This window comes from Oncorhynchus nerka, linkage group LG20 (genome assembly GCF_034236695.1).
Source record: "Oncorhynchus nerka isolate Pitt River linkage group LG20, Oner_Uvic_2.0, whole genome shotgun sequence".
In the NCBI taxonomy this organism is placed as follows: Eukaryota; Metazoa; Chordata; class Actinopteri; order Salmoniformes; family Salmonidae; genus Oncorhynchus; species Oncorhynchus nerka.
In genome coordinates this window covers 44814016-44837240 of record NC_088415.1, presented here as the reverse complement: position 1 = coordinate 44837240, position 23225 = coordinate 44814016, and the positions used below count along the sequence as shown (strand labels likewise).

At 43.9% G+C, this 23225-nt stretch overlaps 2 protein-coding genes across 2 annotated transcripts in view; one reads left to right on the top strand and one right to left on the bottom strand.

Annotated features, from left to right (window-relative positions):
• Positions 1-5032: 5032 nt before the first annotated feature.
• The window catches only part of tns2a (tensin 2a), a 57474-nt gene continuing 39281 nt past the window's right edge, over positions 5033-23225 (bottom strand). The window contains exons 15-28 of the mRNA XM_065005542.1: positions 22979-23108; positions 22511-22576; positions 22251-22367; positions 19487-21019; positions 19192-19351; positions 16229-17325; positions 15993-16124; positions 15771-15863; positions 15351-15428; positions 14952-15032; positions 10204-10372; positions 9963-10031; positions 9506-9535; positions 5033-7693 (exon numbers count right to left, since the gene is read on the bottom strand). Coding sequence (XP_064861614.1) covers positions 7552-7693; positions 9506-9535; positions 9963-10031; positions 10204-10372; positions 14952-15032; positions 15351-15428; positions 15771-15863; positions 15993-16124; positions 16229-17325; positions 19192-19351; positions 19487-21019; positions 22251-22367; positions 22511-22576; positions 22979-23108 — 3897 coding nt within the window. The 3' untranslated portion in view covers positions 5033-7551. The remainder of the gene's footprint in view (positions 7694-9505; positions 9536-9962; positions 10032-10203; positions 10373-14951; positions 15033-15350; positions 15429-15770; positions 15864-15992; positions 16125-16228; positions 17326-19191; positions 19352-19486; positions 21020-22250; positions 22368-22510; positions 22577-22978; positions 23109-23225) is intronic.
• Positions 11204-13854, top strand: LOC115102633 (dihydropteridine reductase-like). The gene is made up of 7 exons (XM_029622775.2): positions 11204-11574; positions 12165-12257; positions 12439-12535; positions 12629-12769; positions 12873-12981; positions 13070-13153; positions 13426-13854. The coding sequence occupies exons 1-7, from the start codon at positions 11482-11484 to the stop codon at positions 13523-13525; spliced, it is 717 nt and encodes a 238-aa protein (XP_029478635.1). The 5' UTR covers positions 11204-11481; the 3' UTR covers positions 13526-13854.

Here is a 23225-nt window from a genome sequence, read left to right as displayed (position 1 = left end):
AGTGGTTTCTTTGCAGCATTTAAAAATATATATATTTCACCTTTATTTAACCAGGTCGCCAAGTTGATAAAGCAAAGCAGTGCGACAAAAACGACACAGAGATACACATGGGATAAACAAACGTACAATCAATAACACAATAGAAAAATCTGTATACAGTGTGTGCAAATGAAGTAAGGAGGTAATGGCAATAAATAGGCCAATAGTGGCGAAGTAATTACAATTTAGCAATTTACACTGGAGTCATATATATGTGCAGATGAGGATGTGCAAGTAGAAAAACTGGTGTGCAAAAAAACAAAAACAAATAGGAGGATGAGGTAGGTAGTTGGTTGGATGGGCTATTTACAGATGAGCTGTGTACAGCTGCAGCTGCTCTGACAGCTGATGCTTAAAGTTAGTGAGGGAGATATAAGACTCCAAATTCAGTGATTTTTACAATTTGTTCCAGTCATTGGCAGCAGAGAACTGGAAGGAAAGGGCCAAAGGAGGTGTTGGCTTTGGGGATGACCAGTGAAATATACCTGCTGGAGCGCGTGCTACGGTTGGGTGTTGCTATGGTGACCAGTGAGCTGAGATAAGGCGGAGCTTTACCTAGCAAAGACTTATAGATGACCTGGAGCCAGTGGGTTTGGCGACGAATATGTAGCGAGGACCAGCCAATGAGAGCATACAGGTCGCAGTGGTGGGTAGTGTATGGGGCTTTGGTGACCAAACGAATGGCACTGTGATAGACTGCATCCAATTTGCTTGAGGCTATTTTGTAAATGATATCGCTGAAGTCAAGGATAGTCAGTTTTACGAGGGTATGTTTGGCAGCATGAGTGAAGGAGGTTTTGTTGCGAAATAGGAAGCCAATTCTATATTTAACTTTGGATTGGAGATGCTTAATGTGAGTCTGGAAAGAGAGTTTACAGTCTAGCCATTTCGACCATGAAGGCCTGATTCACGCAGTCTCCTCTGAACAGTTGATGTTGAGATGCGTCTGTTACTTGAACTCTGTGAAGCATTTATTTGGGCTGCAATCTGAGGTGCAGTTAACTCTAATGAACTTATCTTCTGCAGCAGAGGTAAGTCAGGGTCTTCCTTTCCTGTGGCGGTCCTCATGAGAGCCAGTGTCATCATAGCACATGATGGTTTTTGTGACTGCAGTTGAAGAAACTTTCAAAGTTCTTGAAGTTTTCTGTATTGAATGACTTTCATGTCTTAAAGTAATGATGGACTGTCTTTTCTCTTGCTTATTTGAGCTGTTCTTGCCATAATATAGACTTGGTCTTTTACCAAATAGGGCTATCTTCTGTATACCACCCATGCCTTGTCACAACACAACTGATTGGCTCAAACGCACGAAGAAGGAAAGAAATTCCACAAATTAACCTTTAACATGGCACAGCTGTTAATGTAAATTCCAGGTGACTACCTCATGAAGCTGGTTGAGAGAATGCCAAGAGTGTGCAAAGTTGTCAAAGGCAAAGGGTGGCTACTTTGAAGAATCTCAAATATAAAATATATTTTGATTTGTTTACCACTTTTTTGGTTACTACATGATTTCATATGTGTTATTTCATAGTTTTGATGTCTTCACTATTCTACAATGTAGAAAATAGTAAAAATAAAGAAAAACCTTTTGAATGAGTTGGTTTGTCTAGTCTTTTGAATGGTACTGTGTGTGTGTGTATATGTGTGTGTGTATATATATGTTAATGTTGAAAATGACTATTGTACCTGGAAATGGCAGATTTTTTATGGAATATCTACATAGGCGTACAGAGGCCCATTATCAGCAACCATCATTCCTGTGTTCCAATGGAGTGTTGTGTTAGCTAATCCAAGTTTATCATTTTAAAAGGGCAATTGATCATTAGAAACCCTTTTGCAATTATGTTAGCACAGCTGAAAACTGTTGTCCTGATTAAAGAAGCAATACAACTGGACTTCTTTTGACTAGTTGAGTATCTGGAGCACCAGCATTTGTGGAGTCGATTACAGACTCAAAATGGCCAAAGTTCTTTCTTCTGAAAATCGTCAGCTATTCCATGCGAGCAATTGCCAAGAAACTGATGTTCTTGTACAACGCTGTATACTATTCCCTTCACAGAACAGCGCAAACTGGCTCTAACCAGAATAGAAAGAGGAGTGGGTGGCCCTGGTGCACAACTGAGCAAGAGGACAAGTACGTTAGAGTGTCTAGTTTGAAAAACAGACACCTCACAATTCCTCTGGTACTTCATTAAATAGTACCAGAAAAACACCAGTCTCAACGTCCACAGTGAAGAGGCGACTCTGGGATGCTGGCCTTCTAGGCAGAGTTGGAAAGAAAAAGACATATCTCAGACTGGCCAATAAAAAGAAAAGATTAAGATGGGAAAAAGAACACAGACACTGGACAGAGGAACTCTGCCTAGAACGCCAGCATCCTGGAGTCGCCTCTTCACTGTGGACGTTGAGACTGGTGTTTTGCTCAGTTGTGCACTGGGGCCTCCCACTCCTCTTTCTATTCTGGTTAGAGCCAGTTTTCCCTGTTCTGTGAAGGGAGTAGTACACAGCGTTGTACGAGATCTTCAGTTTCTTGGCAATTTCTTGCAAGGAATAGCCTTCATTTCTCAGAACAAGAATAGACTGGTGAGTTTCGCAAGAAAGTAATTTTTTTCTGGCCATTTTGAGCGTGTAATCGAACCCACAAATGCTGAAGTCCAGAGAGGACATACGAATAAATAAATAATCACAACGTATTTATCTCATGATCACAACATGAAAAAAAGTAGTTTTGTTGAGATCACGAGATAAATAGGAGTGGACAGTATGGCTGAGGCGGCAGAGCCCATGGTGGATCAGCGCATATGTTTTTATTGATTGTTACACTAATGGATGGTACATTTCATGCTAACATCATGCTTTCATTTGTGTTCGGAGCTCATTATCAGTTTATAAGTTAGAATGTTAGCAAGCTAAATGTCCTTTACCTTGAGCTAAGAGCTCTCTTGGGGCATCTAAGCCATCGTGGGGCATTTGAGCCTGTCTCCCAGGCTGCATGCCACCCCCAAGACCACAGCATGCAAGCAACAAAGCAGCTACAGGGCCTTCAGAAACTATTCATACCCCTTGACTTATTCCATATTTTGTTGTTACAGCCTGAATTTTCTCACCAATCTACACACAATACTCCGTAATGACAAAGTGAAAGAAAAAAAAAAGGTTTTATCAAATACATAAATATCAAATTTACGTAAGTATTCTCACCCCTTTGATCATCCTTGAGATGCCACTACTACTTCATTGGAGTCCACCTGTGGCCAATTCAATTGTTTGGACATGATTTAGAAAGAAACACACCTGTCTATATAAGGTCCCACAGTTGAAACAATTTCTAGAATGTAGAAAGTTTGGTCTCCATAATTGGAAAATGTAAAAAAAAAAAAAAATGGAACTACCTAGAGCTGGCTGTTTGAACCAAACTGAGCAACCGGGCAAAAAGGATCTTGGTCAGGGAGGTGACCAATAACCCGATGACCATTCTGACAGAATTACAGAATGCCTTAACTGAGATGGGAGAACCTGCCAGAAGGACAACTGTCTCTACAGAGTTTCACCAATGGGGGTTTATGGGAGAGTGGTCACATAAAGCCACTCCTGAGAAGAAGCCACATAACAGCACACCTGGAGTTTGCAAAAAGGCAAGTGAAAGACTGAGATCATAAGGCAAACGATTATGTGGTCTGATCAGACCACATAGATGTGCAAAGCTGATGCAGAAAACCCTAAATTACTCAAAGCTGTAATCGCCTCAAACGTGCTTCAACAAAGTATTGACTCATGGTGTGAATACTTATATACATTTGATTTCCGTATTTCATTTTCAATACATTTGCAAAAATTAAAATTTAAACATATTTTCACTTTGTCATTATGGGGTATTGTGTGTAGTTGTGTGAGGGGGGAAATTTTATTCAATTTAATCCATTTTGAATTCAGGCTGTAACACAACAAAATGTCAATGGGTATGAATTATTTCTGAAGGCATTATGTGCAACAGTTGAAGATTAAACTTAAAAGTAAGATAAGAGGGCAAAGGCTATGTTCATAAGGCAGTTTTATGTTGTTGGGATTGTTTATTATACTGCCCTAGATTATGGGGGAAACTGCAAATGTTTTAGTTGAGCACAATTAGCTAGTAAATCCAACCCTTAAGTCCAAGTTGTTGACAAGATTGTAATACTAAAAGCATAATCTTGCCAAGTACACAGCACTAGCACAGTGTGATGTATGTCTGTCTGGAGGCCCAGCTTGGACATAACTCTGTAGTGGCTTGTAAAAGAGATCTTTGTAATGGCAACTGCTGTGGTATTAACCAGGTCAGGATAACTTTAATTACATTAACTCACTCACTGTCCTATTATGTTGAGCATCTTGCTAATGTTGTTTACATTCCAAAGTACACCCTCTTGTTGTCATAGACCTACATAGAATAAGCGAATGAAATGGCTTGAAATTTAGTTTCAGAGTTGTTTTTCGAGAAAGTTAAAAAGTTACGTTTGTGTGGTATTTCCAAGTTTGTGGATTGGCTGTTTAATTTGAAGAGTATTATTGCACTAAATGGCAATAGAGATGGCCTGAGTGCATGTCTGTTTGACAATGACTGACAGGGAGTTGGCATGAAAATGACAGCAATGAGTTGACAAGAGCACAAAGATCATGGGACGAGGCTACAATGCAGAAAGGTGAAATTAAAACAGATGATGTGCGATGTAAAAAAAAATAACTTGATGGATCTTTGCTTTTTAGATATTTTTGAATAAATGTATATTTTTCAAATGCAGAATTCTAAAATGGCGAAAAATAATTAAACTAATAAAGATGGTTATTTTTTGGGACCTGTCTGTATGTCTCCTCTGTTTGTGACATCTTTGTTTCAGGCCTGATTCTTGCTCTTGAAAAAATTAAGCAAAACACATGAGGCTTTAAATTCTGGAGTACAGTTTAGAAACCTAGTGATAATAAATCCAATGAGCAGAAGTCAGACTTGGTACCAGAATTTTAACTTTTTAAAATGTTTTATTATATTCTTCATTTGTGCATACAAAGCTTTCTTAAAAAATAGCATATAACAGATTTTCTTACAAATGTTTCCTTTTGTCCTCCCTTTCCTAGCTGCATGTGAGAAAATATATTACTACATATAAAGATCAATAAGAAAACAGACCACAATATATTACCGCTGTCATACAAAGTAGTGTCTTTCTATTTCTTACAAAAACAATGCAAAACACTAAGAATACAAATACATGAAGCTTAAAAATATGAACGATTAAATCTTAATACAGGAGTGCTCTGTCTTTGGTTAAGTACATAGGACCTTAGACAACTGTCTGCTTTGTGTGTTAACTTTGTACATAAAGTCATACAGGTAAAAATATATGTGGGAGTTACATTGATATTGTTTTTAACGTTTGAATACATTTCTCAATGTTATACAGTATAATAAGGACTAGTATTTGCCCCATATTCTAGATAATTGACCCACAAAAAAATTGTGGAATAGAACAAAATGACTATTTGCAGCAATATTGTGTATTGCTCTTAACAGGAAAAGCCATAGGTATAAATACAATACATTAGAGACGGCATTGGTGCGGCACACCATTATTCCTTGGTTACTACAAACTTTTCTTTCTAGAGTACAATTCATACGAACGTACATGTGAACAAAACATAACAATACCCCATTATCTCTAGTACTGACCATATCTGTGCCCTAGCCTCTACACACACTGATACCCTAACAACATACCCTCTCTCCCTTGCACATTACAAATAGACGTTTCTCACATTCACTTTTACTTTCTACTGTAGCCTACTAGCAAGTGACGACAAGGCTTTGGTAACTTTAAGGTAATAGGAAATTAAAGGCCCAGTGCTGTTAAAAACTAGGTTTCCTGTGTTTTATATGTATTTCCACACTGAGGTTGGAATAATACTGTGAAAATGATAAATGCCCTTTTAGTTTAAGAGCTGTTTGAAAGGACCGCCTGAAATATCCGCCTGTTATGGTGGGATCGAGTTTTGGCCTGCCTGGTGACATCACAAGGCGATGAATTTGTTAATAGACAAATAAGAGAGTTCCAAACCTCTATGCCAATAACAGCTAGTTTTTCAGTTTTCAGCTTAGACCACTCAAAGACAGTTCTAGCAAAATTGTTGCTTGAGAAATTGCTCTTTTTTTTTTTTTACAATTGTAATTGAAAACAATTACAATAAGGTACTTAATTGTTACCCAGAAATGATTTGATATTGAGATTTTAAAAAATGGCTGCATTGTACCTTTAAGGCATTTTTAGACATTAGACAGTTAAACAACTAATACATTTGGACTATACCGTAATTTCCGGACTATAAGCCGCTACTTTATTCCCACGCTTTGAACCTTGCGGTTTATACAATGACACGGCTAATTTATGGATTTTTCCCGCTTTCACAAGATTCATGCCGCCAAAAAACTGAGCACCGTCACATAATGTGACGTAAATCGAGCGCGCTCAAACGTCCCATCATTCTGATTACGGTAGTAATTTTGTCACCCTCATCATGGCAAAGACACGGAGAAATGCATATGATGCAGCTTTCAAGTTGAAGGCGATCGATCTGGCTGTTGGAAAAGGAAAGAGAGCTGCTGCACGGGAGCTTGGCCTTAATGAGTCGATGATAAGACGTTGGAAAGCAGCGTGAGGAACTGACTCAGTGCAAAAAGACAACAGCTTTCAGAGGGAAGAAAAGCAGATGGCCCAAAGTATTTGCAGCCACTCGACATCAGTGTAAACCGTGCATTTAAGGTGGCGCTCCTTGGATGACAAGTGGGGAGAAATCCTTCACTAAAACGGGCCGCATGCGAAGAGCAACTTATGGTCAAGTCTGCCAGTGGGTCCTGACAGCGTGGAGCATTGTCAAAAAATCCACTATCATCAACGGGTTTCGAAAGGCTGGACTGCTGCGTGTTGAAGGGGCAGCATGAGCTCAGCGGGGTATTTGCCTCCGGATGAAAGTGACGAGAGCGACAATGAAAACGATCCAACATCGGATGAAGCAATTCTGAGGCTATTCAACTCCGACACCGAAGGAGATGGCTTCAGTGGTTTCAGTGCACAGGAGGAGGAAGATAGTGACAAATGACTTTCTTGGTAGGCCACTGTTTAATTTTTGTTACAAGCCGTGTTTTGTTTAAAGGCTGTGTAAAGTTCATTTGTTTCAATGTACCGGTAGGCACCTGCGGCTTATAGACATGTGCGGCTTATTTATGTACAAAATACATATTTTATAATAATTCAGTGGGTGCGGTTTATATTCAGGTGCGCTTAATAGTCCAGCAATTACGGTAATTCAAAATGCCAGTCATGTTTGAAATGTTGAGCCTTTTGGTTCCAAAACTCAGTCTTTAAGAAGAGGCCACCGCCAATGGTGCTTTGTGGGTCTGTAAAGCATTTGTTTTGAAGCCTCCTCTTTGGGAGTTGTAACACTGTTGACAGTGTAACACCGGTGATGGGTCTTTGGCTTGGTCCTCTACCTGCGCTGCGGCCCTAACATCACCTTGTTGATGAAGTTGACAATGGCAGAGGCTGGCTGCTCCGGGTCGAGCTCAGCAAACAGATGACACACGTTTTCTGCCATGCTGCCTGGCTTCTTGGCTACAAACCCAAACACCCTATTGAACAGAAGGAGGAGGGGGAGAGAGGAAATAGATATTAGAGGGTTAGAAATACACACCTAGGGCTAGATTCGAACCTGACTGCAAAATATCCGCATTATAACGCAATTGACATTTAAAAACAAGGTTTCTTGCATTTGCGGAAACTGCATTCATGGTAAACATTGCATATGTATGCTCAATCGGAAATTACCTTTAAATATAAATTGCACTATATTGCAATTATTCTGCGTTCCGGATTGAATCAAGCCCCTATTTAGACATATTGATGCCCATTCTTACTGGTTTAATACTATGAGTGAGACTTCTGTTACTAAACGCTCAATTCAATCAGATCTGTTTTGGCAGTGTCAGAGATGTCAAATTCTTAAGTGGCTCCCGGCATTAGAGGTCGACCGATTAATCGGAATGGCTGATTAATTAGGGCTGATTTCAAGTTTTCCTAACAATCGGAAATCGATATTTTTGGGCGCCGATTTCCGATTATTAAAAAAAATAATAATACAAATTTAAAAAACTTTTATTTAGCTAGGCAAGTCAGTTAAGAACACATTCTTATTTTCAATGACTGCCTAGGAGCTGTGGGTTAACTGCCTTGTTCAGGGGCAGAACGACAGATTTTCACCTTGTCAGCTCAGGGGATCCAATCTTACAACCGCACAGTTAACTAGTCCAACGCTCTAACTCCACGAGTAGCCTGCCTGTTACACAAATGCAGTAGAAGCCAAGGTAAATTGCTAGCTAGCATTAAACTTATATTATAAAAAACAAGCAATCATAATCACTAGTTATAACTACTGACCCAGTTTAGCAGGCAATATTAACCAGGTGAAATTGTGTCATTTCTCTTGCGTTCATTGCACGCAGAGTCAGGGTATATGCAACAGTTTGGGCTGCCTGGCTCATTGCGAACTAATTTGCCAGAATTTTACGTAATCATATCATTTTTTAATCGGCCGATTAATCGGCATCGGCTTTTTTCGTCCTCCAATAATCGGCATCGAAAAATCATAATCGGTCGACCTCGACATTGCCATTGGCTGAACGGAATCATATTAAGAGAAAGTATAAAGTATGAACACTGGAATGTGAGATGCAATCTACACCTCGATTATGATGATAGCAATCCTCATTATTTCGTAGAAATGATTTTTCATTTTGAGCATAATTACTTTTATTATAGCCTACACTTTCTGATTCTGAACTTCTAACACGAGTCAAGCGGAGCAGTTGATCCAAAGCAGTTCCACCTCCGAAAACCGCTGTCCCTGTGTCTGCTATCGCAGGTTAATGCTTGATCTGATTGAATCAAATCTAGGCCTAACTCTTTAGACAGGAACAGGCTGAGACTAACATATGGGCCAGGTAACCAAACAAAGTTATCGTAGTAGAAGGTAGAACCTGGAAGGATAATATTAGCCTCATTTGATTATCCTGATCTCGCAAGCTTATAGTACATTATGTTCCGCTACTCGGATTCAGTGAAGTGCGTAGCGGTCAGGATGGTGGATCAGGCTATCATAATATCTCCTAAGCTAATATACGATAAAAATAAATAATAATCAAACTACACAAATGTACATAAAGCCTATGAACTGGCATAAAACAGAAGCTGTGAGCATGAATATTGGTGAACATGAATTGGTGACCGTGATCAACAGATACTGTATTTCCTGGGATGATGGCAAAGGCACAAAAGCAATATGATGCCATGCAGGTAATCAAACATCGTGTCACACCGATCAATACACATACAAACACATCACACTCCCAAACAAACATATGCACAAACACACATAGAGCACTTACTTAGATGTTGTTCTGTCTGAATTAGTCCACCTGAAGCAAAGAGAAAGACAGACCGGACTCAAGACCCACACTGACAGACAGAGCTTACAAACAAGCACAGGCATGAGTACAGGTGCAGTCACAGCCACGGCCTGCATTGCCCAGGCATAAACACATCACATTATCTCTCCCACAAACACACACACACTCAGAAACACATATTTCAAGCTCACACACACAGATCCATGCGCAGGTTTACAGCAAATGATGAATTAAATATGGTGATGACAGAATGGATATGCCTCAATGTTTTCTCTTGTTTAGATGGTTAGCTGAGATGGTTTATAAACAGGGTGGTCGAGGTGTATTAGATTGCATAAGGGCACAGTCTTCATGTAATTCATGTTATATGTCATGGCTGACTGACATTTCAATTGTTTGTGAATGGTTTGTGTTAGTGTGCTACTCCAGTGCCCACCTCCTGTCCTGGGGGTCGATACTGCTGAAAGTCACACTGTTGACTGGGTAGTGTCTCCTGAAGAACACCCTATAGACAGACCGACAGAAAGACCATTTAGTGTGACCATTGATATCACTATCATATGTACTAATCTACCACAATACATCCATACAACCTTTCTTCCTGTTTTCTTTCCTAATCACTAATGACTTATGTGGGTGACATTTAGACCATATGATTTTGTCAGTGGTAATGTTACCTGCGTTGGCTGTCAGTCAGTGTGATACCCTGTGAAGACACTTTAAAGTGGACCACTGTGGCCGCTGGCTGGGGGTTTCGTGCCAGCGTGGCTCCGGTTGCCTTGGAGATGGCCTGTGGTCCAGTCAGTGACTCAGTCTCCACAGAATTCAGGTAGAGCACGTTGCAGGCTGGACGGGAGAGGGGTGGGACAGGAAAAAGTCAGAACATTCAGGAAGGGAACTGTGAGAGAATGATTTAGTTTCAAATTCGACATTTGTATATATTTAACCTTTATTTAACTAAGCAAGTTTTTCGGCATTACATAGTACTGTATCAATAGCGTATCAATAGCAGCTAATGCATTAAGCATCACATAGGAATTATATCAGCTCACATCACAGTGATTAATTCATTCTGTTCTGGAACAGCTAAGTCAACACGGAAAGTTAGTACTCTGACGTCCCAACTCCCCCTGCTGGGCAAACGAGCTCACACTCTTTACATACAATAGAAATAAGCGGAATAATTTTTATGTAATTAATTTCATTATTCTTTTGGCCAAATTTCATTACACAAATGTAAATTTACAAACAGAAAACCACATTTTCGTACCCTACAAAAAGAAATTGAACTGTATTTTAAGACGGTTAAATGCTCTACTAAAAAAAAGCTGTTAGAATTGTAAGTATATGCATGTCCCTTAAGGTCCTTGTGTAATTGTAATGTGATATTGTACCCCCTAGCTCGATTGTCCATTGTTTGTAATCTATGTATGCTTGTGTTCCCTCATGTGCTTTATGTATTGATTTGTTGTTAATAAAAAAAAAAATAAAAAAAAGCTCACACTCTTTTAGTGATTGGCCAGATTTCACTTTGGAGAATTTCCATTGGTCCTCCGGGCGGTATTTGGTTAGTAACTAGTTCCGGGTGAACTGATCATTGAGGTGGAAGGGTGGTCACTAGTTACCACAGCCAGAAAGTCAAAAATGCCTATTATCGTAAACATTCACGAATCAACTTTTTTTCTTCTTCTTAATTTACGGTTACGCATAATGTTATCAGTGTGATTAGGGTTAAGAGTAAGGTTTAAAATCAGATTTTAAGAAGATCAATTGTAGAAATAGGAGGGGTTTAGCCATAATTATGACTTTGTGGCTGCGGTAACTAGTCACGATCAGGTGGAAGAGCAAAGTCGGAACGGAGGAGTTTATAGTCTAGTTCTAGAACTTACAACAGCCCCTTCTGTCCGCGGACAGACTACTGGACATTAGTTAACGTACCAGACGAAGCTATAGGTATGGCGGCGGGAGAGGCACGAAAAGTCATCATCTACGGCGGGAAAGGAGCACTAGGAGCCACTTGTGTCCAATACTTCAAGTCTAAAAACTGGGTGAGAATTGACAGACAGACAAACTGTTGTTCTTCTTTGTAAAGCTACAATGAACGATATTAGCTTCATCAACGGCAGGTATATGAACAGTATAGAAATATAACTGAGGCCGACTGTCAGATTTCTAGTGTTGTTATTATGATAGCTCTTGTAAGGTGTATTCACTAGGAACAAACGGAACCAAACAAAAGCAAACGGAACGGAATTTGTCTAATTGAAACGCTCGTTTTCGTTGCCAAACGTTTTGAAACGGTTTGCTACTTTGTGTGCACTAATGATATACCCCTACAACGACTTTCTATTGGACAAATTCCGGTAAGTCGCTCATCGTTTTGTTATGTTTGCTTCCGTTTAAGAAACGTTTTGAAACAAAATCGGCGGAATTAATATACCCCCAGGTTTGAGGTGTAACGTTGGTGCCAGTAGGAGTAGAATTAGGAACTGTCTTAACTGGCCAGGTACCCCTCGCTAAAGAGCACTCTAACCTCAAGGATATTTTAACCGAACTAAGGTTAAATAAATAGAATATGATGAGCTGAAGCCATACTCAAATTGCAGCCCTGCCTACAGTACTGTGTGTGTTTCTCCAGTGGGTGGCTTGTATTGACATCAATGCCAATGAGGAGGCAAGTGCCAACATCCTAGTCAAACCAACCGACTCCTTTACTGACCAGGCAGAACAGGTGAGACCCTCCCCGCTCCTCCTCTCCTTGTCTCGTCTCTTTCCCTCAGCTATCTCCTTCAACACCACAGAGGGAAGGGAAGGAGATGAGGGAAGAAGAGGACATTAAGCCAGGCTGTGTGTGTTATATGCTGTATGTATGCCCATGTTGATCATGGAGAGTGTGTGTGTGTGTTGCCTAGGTGACAGCGGATGTGTTGTCGTTGCTAGGCGACCAGAAGGTGGATGCCATCCTGTGTGTGGCGGGAGGATGGGCCGGCGGCAGCGCCAAGGCTAAAGGTCAGGGCTCGACACAGACGGACACCCACACAACAACTGATCTCTCTTTCCCTCTCTTCAGCCCTGTATAAAACAATGATCGTGTGTGTGTAGCTCTCTATAAGAACAGTGATCTGATGTGGAAGCAGAGTGTGTGGACGTCTACCATTTCCAGTCACCTAGCAACCAGACACCTGAGAGAAGGGGGGCTGCTCACACTGTCTGGAGCTCAGGCTGCCCTGACCGGAACCCCAGGTACACACACACACACTGCCTGGCTTTTATGATTGGCATCCATTAAGAATGTGAGCAGTAGATTCCATATATTGTTCTCTCCCTCCTCTGCATGTGTGTGTAGGTATGTTGGGTTATGGTATGGCGAAGGCAGCGGTCCACCAGCTGTGTCAGTCTCTAGCGGGAACCAACAGTGGCCTCCCTCCACAAGCTGCTGCTGTCACTATACTACCGTAAGACAGATGAACACACACACACACACACAGATGAACAGACACACATTCACACCAGTCTGTAATCATCTTTTGCACTCTCTGACAGCATTACCTTGGATACGCCTATGAACAGGAAGTTCATGCCTGACGCTGATGTCACTTCCTGGACACCACTGGAATATGTGGCAGAGTGAGTGTGCGACAGTGCTGTCCATACACACACCACACAAAATGTACTATAATGATGTAATATACCGTATTTAGCTATGGAATCAGATGTGTGCAGTGCTAGGGCAAAAACTAAAATGTGCACCCCATTGGATCCCTAGCACCAGGATTAAGAAGCACTGCTTTAACACAGTACTGTAATTCAGTGCTGTCTGATGTGATGTTTTAGAATGTTATACTGGGTTGTATTCTACCATGCTGTAATCTATGGAATGTTCAATTGTGTTGTTCCAGAATGTTCTACGGCTGGTCGACCGGAGAGAACCGACCGGCCTCCGGAACTCTGCTGCAGCTGGTGACATCCCAGGGCCAGACACAGGCCACACCGATGTAGAGGCGCACTCTTCCACAATCATCTGCTCACTGTCCTCAAGAACTGAAATTACCACAACACTACTTAATGCTGGGCGCGTTCAAGCAGATACATTTTGTCTAGTCGGTCACCGCCTTTCAAAGTGTGTTGCATTATGGGGATAAAAATAGTTCGACATGTGCCTACATATCGATTGCATGAACTCTACAAATGTAAAAAAAAAAATGCTTCTTCATTTGTGCTTCTAAATCAGCATTGCTTGCTGTCTAGCGTTTTAGGCTGGGTTTCTGTATAACCACTTTGTGACATCTACTGATGTAAAAAGGGCTTTATAAATTTGATTTGTGTGATATGGTGGTACATACGTTTATTTCAACAATTTGTAAAGAAAACCTTTTATAAACAATAGCAGCTATGTTGACACTGCCATATTGACCTGAGCCTTACTGCTGGAAAACCCCCACAGTGTCCTAACTTTTGACTGTCGCAGATGCACCTCCCCCGCCTTCACTCACCGACTAAATTTACTGTGGGCTTTGTTCGCATTTACTGCTCAAACACATCTGTGTGTCAGTGATGTGCAGTCAGGGTAGGCAGTGCTTACTCTAATGACAATCTAAACAAAATAGCTATTATGAAAGTCAAATTGAAAAGACAATTATATTTAAGTATTTTTTTGTTATCTAATATTTGTTTTCTCTCTCAATTTTTTTTTTCTTCTCTCAAATCCCCAAATGTACTACAACTGCATCAAAACCTTGAGTCGCCAGGGTATGCATCGCGATCGTCTTATGCAGTGCCTTCCTTCCCGTTAACTGAAATGCGCTCCAGTCACTGTTGATGGACGTTTCAGGCATAGGGCTTTGCTGCCTTCTCCATGATGCTAGCTTCATTCATTTAATTGAGCGGATTTCATAGTTTGCACATGCGTCTTTCCTTTGAAATAAATGGATAAACAGTGCTTATTTGGGGCGTCTACATAGTTTGGTGCTGGCATCCCCTGAGTGTCAGCTAACGTCAACGAAGCTAACTAGCTAGCAAAAACAATAACCTGACAAAATGCATATTATGCACGCAAACATTTTTCCATTCATCCAGAAGGATAGACGAATGGATTTAATTTACAAGTGGAGGTAGGCTTAGAAGCATTTTCATTAGCAATTGGCAGGTCACTGTTGAATGAATGAATGAATGAATATGATTTCTCATAATGAATAACCAATATGAGAAAAACTGGTATATTATACAAATGTATAAAACATGTGACTTGCTCCATCATTATCAGTTGCATGGACTACAACATATTTTACGCCCTATATACTGTGGAAAATAAGATGTATTACATTATAAAGCACCACGGTGTTCATATATGTCACACACAACAGGGTCTCTCACCAACAACAGCAGGAATGCAGCCATTTGTAGTTGACTAGGCTAGGGAACTCACCTGCACCCTGTTTCAGCAGGTCGGCAGCAGTGCTCATGTTACTGGCAGTCGACTGCAGCGCCTGCATTTCTCCAATGGGATCTGCAACACAGGGATGTACAAATTAGATAAAGGTATTTGAATCAATATCTATACTCTGTCTCCATCTGGAGGAAATTGCTGGAAATATTTCAACCTCGCCAGAAGGTTATAATTCTATGCATTATGTATCAGTGAAAAGTGCTACAAACATAAAATGTCTATGTACTATTATTACACAAATTGATTAGGGATTGTGAGAGGGTACTTAGCATCAATGGTTATAAAACAGCTCATGTTTACTTCGGTGGGGACTGGTTCCCATTAAAATGACTCCAGCCGGCTAGCTAATAATAGCCCATAATGTGAGTGACTGCAGACCTTTTTCTGGGATCCGTAGGGAACAGGGTAGAGAAATGGGGGTGATGGAGTGCTGGTACACCAATGCAGACAAACTCCCTGTGGAACACAGACATTTAGGGCTCTATTCAATCTGTATCGTTGAATTGTTACCGATTGCACGATAGAAATGTAAATGTCATTTTTGATTGAGCCGACATATGCAGCGTTTACTGTGAATGCAGTGTCCACTAACGTGGGAACATTGCCTTTAAATTTCAATCTCACTGTAATGCTGAACTTCCGCGATACGGACTGAATAGAGCCCTTAGACTAAATGAACCATTGGGAACAACAACTATGGAACATAATGAATGAATGCCTAAATAGCTGAATACTGAAAAAACTAAAACAATATAGCCCAAAACTGAGATTATACTATTCTTAATGTGAACATCTCACCAAAATGGGGCTCGTTCTGACACCCTTTAATCTTCACTCCACGGGGGCCCGTCTCAATCAGGAAGTGTCGCACCAGCTGCTCTAATGGATTGGCTACCATGTGTGTGTTAGGGAGAGAACATGAAGAACACTATTAGCTAGCCGAAATTGAAGTGCTTTGTGTCGAGGAAATGTAGGGTGTTGAGATGAAGGCAAAAGGCTTGGGCAGTTGTTGAGTCATACCTTTGCTGCTGTGGTTGTTGACGTTAGCGGGCGGGATGGCCACCTTCAGTGCCAGGCCATAGGCACCCTGGAAGGAGTTGCTGTCCCGGATAAGAAACGCCCCTGGTTCTCTCTCCTTCAGCGCAGCTATGGCTACAGGCAAACAGAAAATAGACATAAAAAAAGTTTCATGCATATTGATTGCATAACAGTCAAACGGCTTTCTTTATGACGAGTTAAAAAGTAACTTAAGTTACCTTGGTCCCTGGAGATGCCAGGCTTGTACCAGAAGCGTGAGCTGTCCTGGACAAACTTAACACTGACTCTGCCTGCCATCTCTCCTTCCAGAGATATAATTCCTTCTCCTTGGCCTGCAGGAGGTGCCATCTCCCCCACCATTGGAGAGAAGGTGACATGGTGCTGTGAGAGGGAGGGCCTCAGTGTACCCACCACGCCGTTAGGTGATCCTGGCCGGGCAGACTGCCGTCGTTTCTCTGGGAGTGGGGGCTGGGGGATGGTGACAGCAGTGTAGCCCGAGTATGGCACATGGGGGGCAGATTGGGCACAGCAGCCAGTGGCAGAGGTGGGGAAGGTGGGGGTGTCATGTCCCTCAGGGGCTGAAGAGTGCCCACTGGCACTGCCCTCCATGCCAGGGTAATGCTGCAGGGGTCCTGGGGACTCAGTGCCCAGCATAAGCCTCCGGCCCAGGGTGGCGAAGCCAGGCACAGGAGGTTCTGAGGAGGGGGAGCCCTCCAGACTGCTGATGAGAGGCTGGGGGGAGGAAGGGGCCTTAGTGGGGGTGGAGATGGATTTAGGGACCTCTGGGTTCAGCTCCCTGGGTGGACATGCTCCATTCAGCTGGCCCTGAGCTGGGCAGGGTCCCGTTGTGCCAGCTGCAGAGTTGGGGTTGGGTGGCTGGTGCTGGGCAAGGGGTGGCTGGTGCTGGGCAAGGGGTGGCTGGTGCTGGGCAAGAGGAGGCAGTGCAGCAGTCTCTGTAGGAAGGGTTGTCTCTGGACCAGGTGGGCTAACTTTCTCAGGGGGGGCCTGAGTGGGTGATACGGGGAGGCAGTGGTTGCTGGGTTGGCTGGTTGTAGGTGAGAGTGTGGTACAGTCGTTCTGGGGCTGGTTGGGTGAGGGTGGATGTGTCGGTGTGGTACAGTGGCTGTTGAGTTGGGTAGGGGAAGGTGTGGGTGTCACAGATGAAGACTGTGAGGGGTCAGGGATGTGTTGCTGGTTGAGCTGAGATACTTGAGCAGCAGTACTATCGGGCCTATCCTGGAACTGGGCAGATTCAAAGTCACTGTTGACTATGTCAGTCGATCGAACTTCATTCCCTTGTACACATAGACTGGGCCTAAAAAAAATAGAAAGTCATTAAAAGAGATATGCAATATATTCTTACATTACATTTTGAAACGTTTATTTAAGGAAATTGTCTGGTACTTCTGCATACTATAAACTCAGCAAAAAAAGCTTACAGACGGTAGGCAATTAAGGTCACAGTTATGAAAACTTAGGACACTAAAGAGGCCTTTCTACTGACTCTGAAAAACACCAAAAGTAAGATGCCCAGGGTCCCTGCTCATCTGTGTGAATGTGCCTTAGACATGCTGCAAGGAGGCATGAGGACTGCAGATGTGGCCAGGACAATAAATTGCCATGTCTGTACTGTGAGACGCCTAAGACAGAGCTACAGGGAGACAGGATGGACAGCTGATTGTCCTCGCGATGGGAGAACCATTTGTAACAACACCTGCACAGGATCGGTACATCCGAACATCACACCTGCGGGACAGGTGCAGGATGGCAACAACAACTGCCCGAGTTACACCAGGAAAGCACAATCCCTCCATCAGGGCTCAGACTGTCCGCAATAGGCTGAGAGAGGCAGGACTGAGTGCTTGTAGGCCTGTTGTAAGGCAGGTCTTCACCAGACATCACCGGCAACAACGTCATCTATGGGCACAAACCCACTGTCGCTGGACCAGGCAGGACTGGAAAAAAGTGCTCTTCACTGACGAGTCACAGTTTTGTCTCACCAGGGGTGATGGTCAGATTCGCGTTTATCATCGAAGGAATGAGCGTTACACAGAGGCCTGTACTCTAGAGCGGGATCGATTTGGAGGTGGAGGGTCCGTCATGGTCTGGGGCGGTGTATCACAGCATCATCGGACTGAGCTTGTTGTCATTGCAGGCAATCTCAACACTGTGCTTTACAGGGAAGACATCCTCCTCCCTCATGTGGCACCCTTCCTGCAGGCTCATCCTGACATGACCCTCCAGCATGACAGCCACCAGCCATACTGCTCATTCTGTTCGTGATTTCCTGGAAGACAGGAATGTCAGTGTTCTGCCATGGCCAGCAGAGAGCCCAGATCTCAATCCCATTGAGCACGTCTGGGACCTGTTGGATCGGAGGGTGAGGGCTATGGCGATTTCCCCCCAGAAATGTCTGGGAACTTGCAGGTGCCTTGGTGGAAGAGTGGGATAACACAGCAAGAACTGGCAAATCCATGAGGAGGAGATGCACTGCAGTACTTAATGCAGTTGGTGGCCACACCAGATACTGACTGTTAATTTTGATTTTGACCCCCCCCCTTTGTTCAGGGACACATTATTCCATTTCTGTTAGTCACATGTCTGTGGAACTTGTTCAGTTTATGTCGCAGTTGTTGAATCTTGTAATGTTCATACAAACATTTACACATGTTAAGTTTGCTGAAAATAAACGCAGTTGACAGTGAGAGGACTTTTTCTTTTTTGCTGAGTTTATTTAGCCAGTAGTTCTGAAAGTAGCGCTTATAAGCCAAAAGTGGTCCCCGAAAATTGCTACTACATCACATATGTGCAGATATGTGCACCACGTCATTACTCGCTCTTCTGTATGTGCATCTTGCTAGCTGTCACTCAAATGGCGAGGGGCTAAAGCTCATTGGCTAGAACTCAAATTGCTAGGGGGCTGGCCCACGTGGGGGAAAATGTAGGGAAAATGGGGCAGCAGAGCTTTGAGAAAAACAGTTGCTTTCAAATGAGGGATTTCGTGTCTAATTGAGGTAAAACAGTAATTACAGATTATGCATGTATGAACTGCACATTGACACATCCAGCCCAAAGTGGGAAATAAAAAAAATACTTAGGAGTTGCCAAAGTTCTGGAGCATGTCTTCAATCGACACACACAACTGACATGTGACATGCAGATGTTAAAAAGAAGACAATACCTTTCTTGTGTGCGCAGAGGGCTGCTGGTATGAACAGGAGTGGGTGGCCCAGAGCGGTCATAAGGCGTGGAACACGGGACATGGACATCTCGATGCATCCTCTTGAAGGAACCCTGGGAGATGTGGTCTCTCCAACCCACATTATCACTCATCCCCTTCCATCTTATGGAAGACAGAGAAAATAGGGAATTATTTTATGTGACACCGAACTGACAATTGACCAATTATTTCCTATGTTGGTTTAAATGTAATTTCATGAAATTATTTTCTAAATTGTTGTCAGTCGAGGTTGTCTCACCTGTCTGGCTGTCGGAGAGGTACTGCTGAGGGTGGGCTTCAGGGTGGTGGTCTGCTGGCCCTGTGGTGTGGCTGCAGGGGCCTGACAGGGTGGAAGGAGGGGGCAGAGGGGAGGTAGACTCAGACTGGTAGCCTGAGGCATAGCCCCTACTTTCAGAGGGGGATGGCTGGTAGGGGGAGCAGGGGTAGGCCTGGTGGGGGGTCTGGTAGCCACTGCTGCTGCTGCTGTACTTCAGATCCAGGTGGGAGTGGGCGTGGGAGCGAGACGGCTCTGGGTACGCAGGGTGACCTGACGGCAGGGGGTCAAAAGTGAAGGCAGGGAGCTCGTGTCCCTGGGGCCCATAGGAAGACACTGTGGCCCTCCTGTGCCAATAGTCTGCCTCTCTCTCTCTCTCCCATTGGAGCTCTGCCTCCCTGTCCCAATGCAGTGACATCTCCCTGCCTCTTCTCAGTCCCACTGCTTCCCTCTCCCAGTGCATCTCTACCCCCCTGGGCAGCTCAGACTCCCTCCCCCTCCTCAGCCCTGCTTCACGATGCTGCAGCTCTGCCTCTCTGTCCCAGTGGAAGCTCTCTCCTCGCTCCAGCCGCAGACCGCGGAAGGCTGAGTCCTCCCTCCTGATGAGGCAGTCCCGGCAGGGGCAACCAGGGGGCGGCAGACCGTCCAGCAGCAGCATGTCGTGGTAGGGGCCGGAGGACTTGGTGTGGTGAGGGTGGTGATGGGTGTGTGAGGGAGGGTGATGGTACGGACCATAGTCATCACTTCTACAGAGCAGGCGCCCGGGAGGAAGGGTGTGGGAGTGGGGGTGAGGGGTCAGCTCCTGGGATGGATAGGGGCACAGAGAGGGGTGATGAGAGGGTCCCTCAGAGCAGGAGCGGTGCAGGTAATGTGGCGGGCCCTGCTGGCGGTCCCACACCAGGTCAGGGGGAGGCAGGGCCGGGTGAGGGTGCGGACTGTAGTGCTGGCACAGGTCCATGTGTGAGGGGGCGGTGGCAGGGTTAGCCGAGGGCGGTGCCCCAGGATGACCATTGGTGCCCGGGCCTCTGTCCAGGCAGTAGCTGTTGGACATGAGGTGGAGTCGGTCACAACCGGGCTCGGCACAGTGCTGGGAGCGGTAGCCCACCCGGCAGGAACAGGAGCGGCCCAGCCTCAGGGTACCTGTACGCTCAGAGGGAGAGGACGAGTCCCCGTCATCCAGGATGGCAGTCTCCCTCTCCCTGTCTCGGTCGTCCCTTTCCCCCTCGATGCCCCCCAGCAGGCGCTCCAGCTCCTCCCTCTCCTGCCGAGTGGGGGGCGGGGGCCTTCTGGGCTCTTCTGGATGCTCTGGGTGGGCCGTAGAGTGGGAAGAGTGGCCGGAGTGATTGAGAGAGTCAGAGCTAGGGGAGAGGAGCTGGTTCTGACTCGGCCTCTCCTCACTGGTGCCTGCTGGACTCCCATTGGTGGAGGTCAGGGAGCCTGAACCTGGGCCTGAACGACGTTTCTTTATCTGGGCGTACAGACTGCCATCCACTGGACCCCTGGTGTGGGCTATGTCTGAGAGAGAGTAGAGATTTAACAGTGTTTACCTTCAGAGTACAGTATCAGTATAGCCATAAAGTAATTGCCCAGTGTTTCCATATTTCTATGAAATATGACCTATAATTATTTACAATATAATTTTACCTTTATTTAACCAGGCAAGTCAGTTAAGAACACATTCTGCCTGTTCAGGGGCAGAACGACAGTACCTTGTCAGCTCGGGGGTTTGAACTCACAACCTTCCGGTTACTAGTCCAACGCTCTAACCACTAGGCTACCCTGCCGCCCCAGTGTGAAATGGTTTTTATTTCCAAATGGTTTAAATTATTATGTATCTTAAAGATCAGCTGTGTTGGAATGGTGGGTGTACCCCAACAACAAAATGGTGTGGCTGTATCTCAGTCATAAAACATATTCACAGAAGTAGGCCGCTGATTGGCCAGCTCATCCTCTAGACCGCTGATTGGCCAACTCATCCTCCTCATGGAGATGGCATCATGTTCTATGAGGAAATAGCAAACGGTCTGTTTGCGTACAGATGTTCCATTATATTATACAGATACTCCATTGGCCGCTCTAACAATAAAAATAAATGTCTTAAAAAATGGTAGGCAGTCAGGAGGAGGCAATGTTAAGTTGGGACCATTCTAGCCAATGAGAGGGCAGATACATGTGTGACCAACCACAACAGTCCTTGCTATCCGGGATCCTTGGTATGTCCCTACCCCCCATTGAAGTTGATGTTTAAAATGGTTACGGTACCAGTTAAGGTTAGGGGTTAGGGATTGGGACATCCCAAGCATACTTCATAGCATTAACAAGCACAACTCTGATATAAAGATTTTTTTAAATTAAAGGTGCCGGGATGTCACGTTCCCTACTTATATCAGTACACTCATCAGTACACTCGCCTTACCTAAGCATTACAAAACTTCTATTCAATCAAATAAACCTCACGTAGCAAATAAGCCATTAAACATTTTTTGGGACCAAATTTGACACACCTTTCGCTTGGTGTGCAAAAAAAATGGTGGTGAAAGACAGATTTTGGGCCTAGTTATCCCTCTCTGGCTTGAGATACACGTTTGAGGCAGGGATTTTGAAGTGTATAGGACGAGTCAACAACATTATTTGGATATGAGTTAATCAAATATTAACTTTTAAAAGTGACATTTTCACTGGTCAGTTACTTTAAGCTGTATGATTGAGATAGAGCCCACCAGAAATTCAGGGAGGCTTTCTGTACCTTCTAGACTGTCCTGGTAGCGCTGGTTGAAGTTCTCATAGGAGTCCCAGCGCACCACTGGGTCAGCTGTGTTGTAGTCCACTGTGACAGCAGGGTCATTCCTCTGGTACTCACGCCCTGAGGGGATAGTGTGTATGATTAGACATATGATTAAGCACAAGCACATTAATACAAACTGCTATTGTGTTCACTGGTACTGTTACATTGTAAATTCTCCTGAAATGAGAGAGCTGAAGATGAGTCACATAGTAAGAACAAACCTTTGATCTTCTCTGGTCCAGAGGAAAAGACAAACTCTACAGTTGCATCCGAGGGAAATCGTTCATCTGAGAAAAGAAATGACCACATCTATCGGGTGCGTTTTAATGTTTTCCTTTAGAGTGGCTTGGTTGGTTCAATTGGGCTAATTACTTCCACATAATCCCCTGGTGCTTTTACAATACAGGCCACAACATTTCAGCTGGAAGTAATTTAACAGAAAGTAAAAACAGGGGAATTAGGAAATTAGTGTGTTCATTATACAATTAAGCAATGAACCCGGAGGGATTCATTTTGACACATCGGTTCTATATAGTAATTTCCACTTCTATTAAAGACCACAATGAACCAACAAGTTTTATTGTTCCACACTGGCTTAACCGTTACTGCCAAGAAGGCCTTGTATTGATAATAAACCCTTTCCATACATGTCTCAAGAAGCCCCCTTCCCAGACCCTCCCCCTCCATACCAGTACAGGCCTCATCCAGCTCCCCCTTGCCGAACCACAGCTGTGCCCCGTGGATGGTGCAGGTGTGGAACTGCAGTCTGAACACTGTGTCCCTCTCTGCACTCTGGGCCCGTCTGTGGTAACACTTCACCTGCAAGGGGAGACAGAGATGTGGGAAGGGAGCAGAACAACAGATGAGATGCAGGAGAGGAGAATCAATCTACTTTCTGAACAGGCATTGGCAAGGCAGTGACTTAACTTGAGAAAC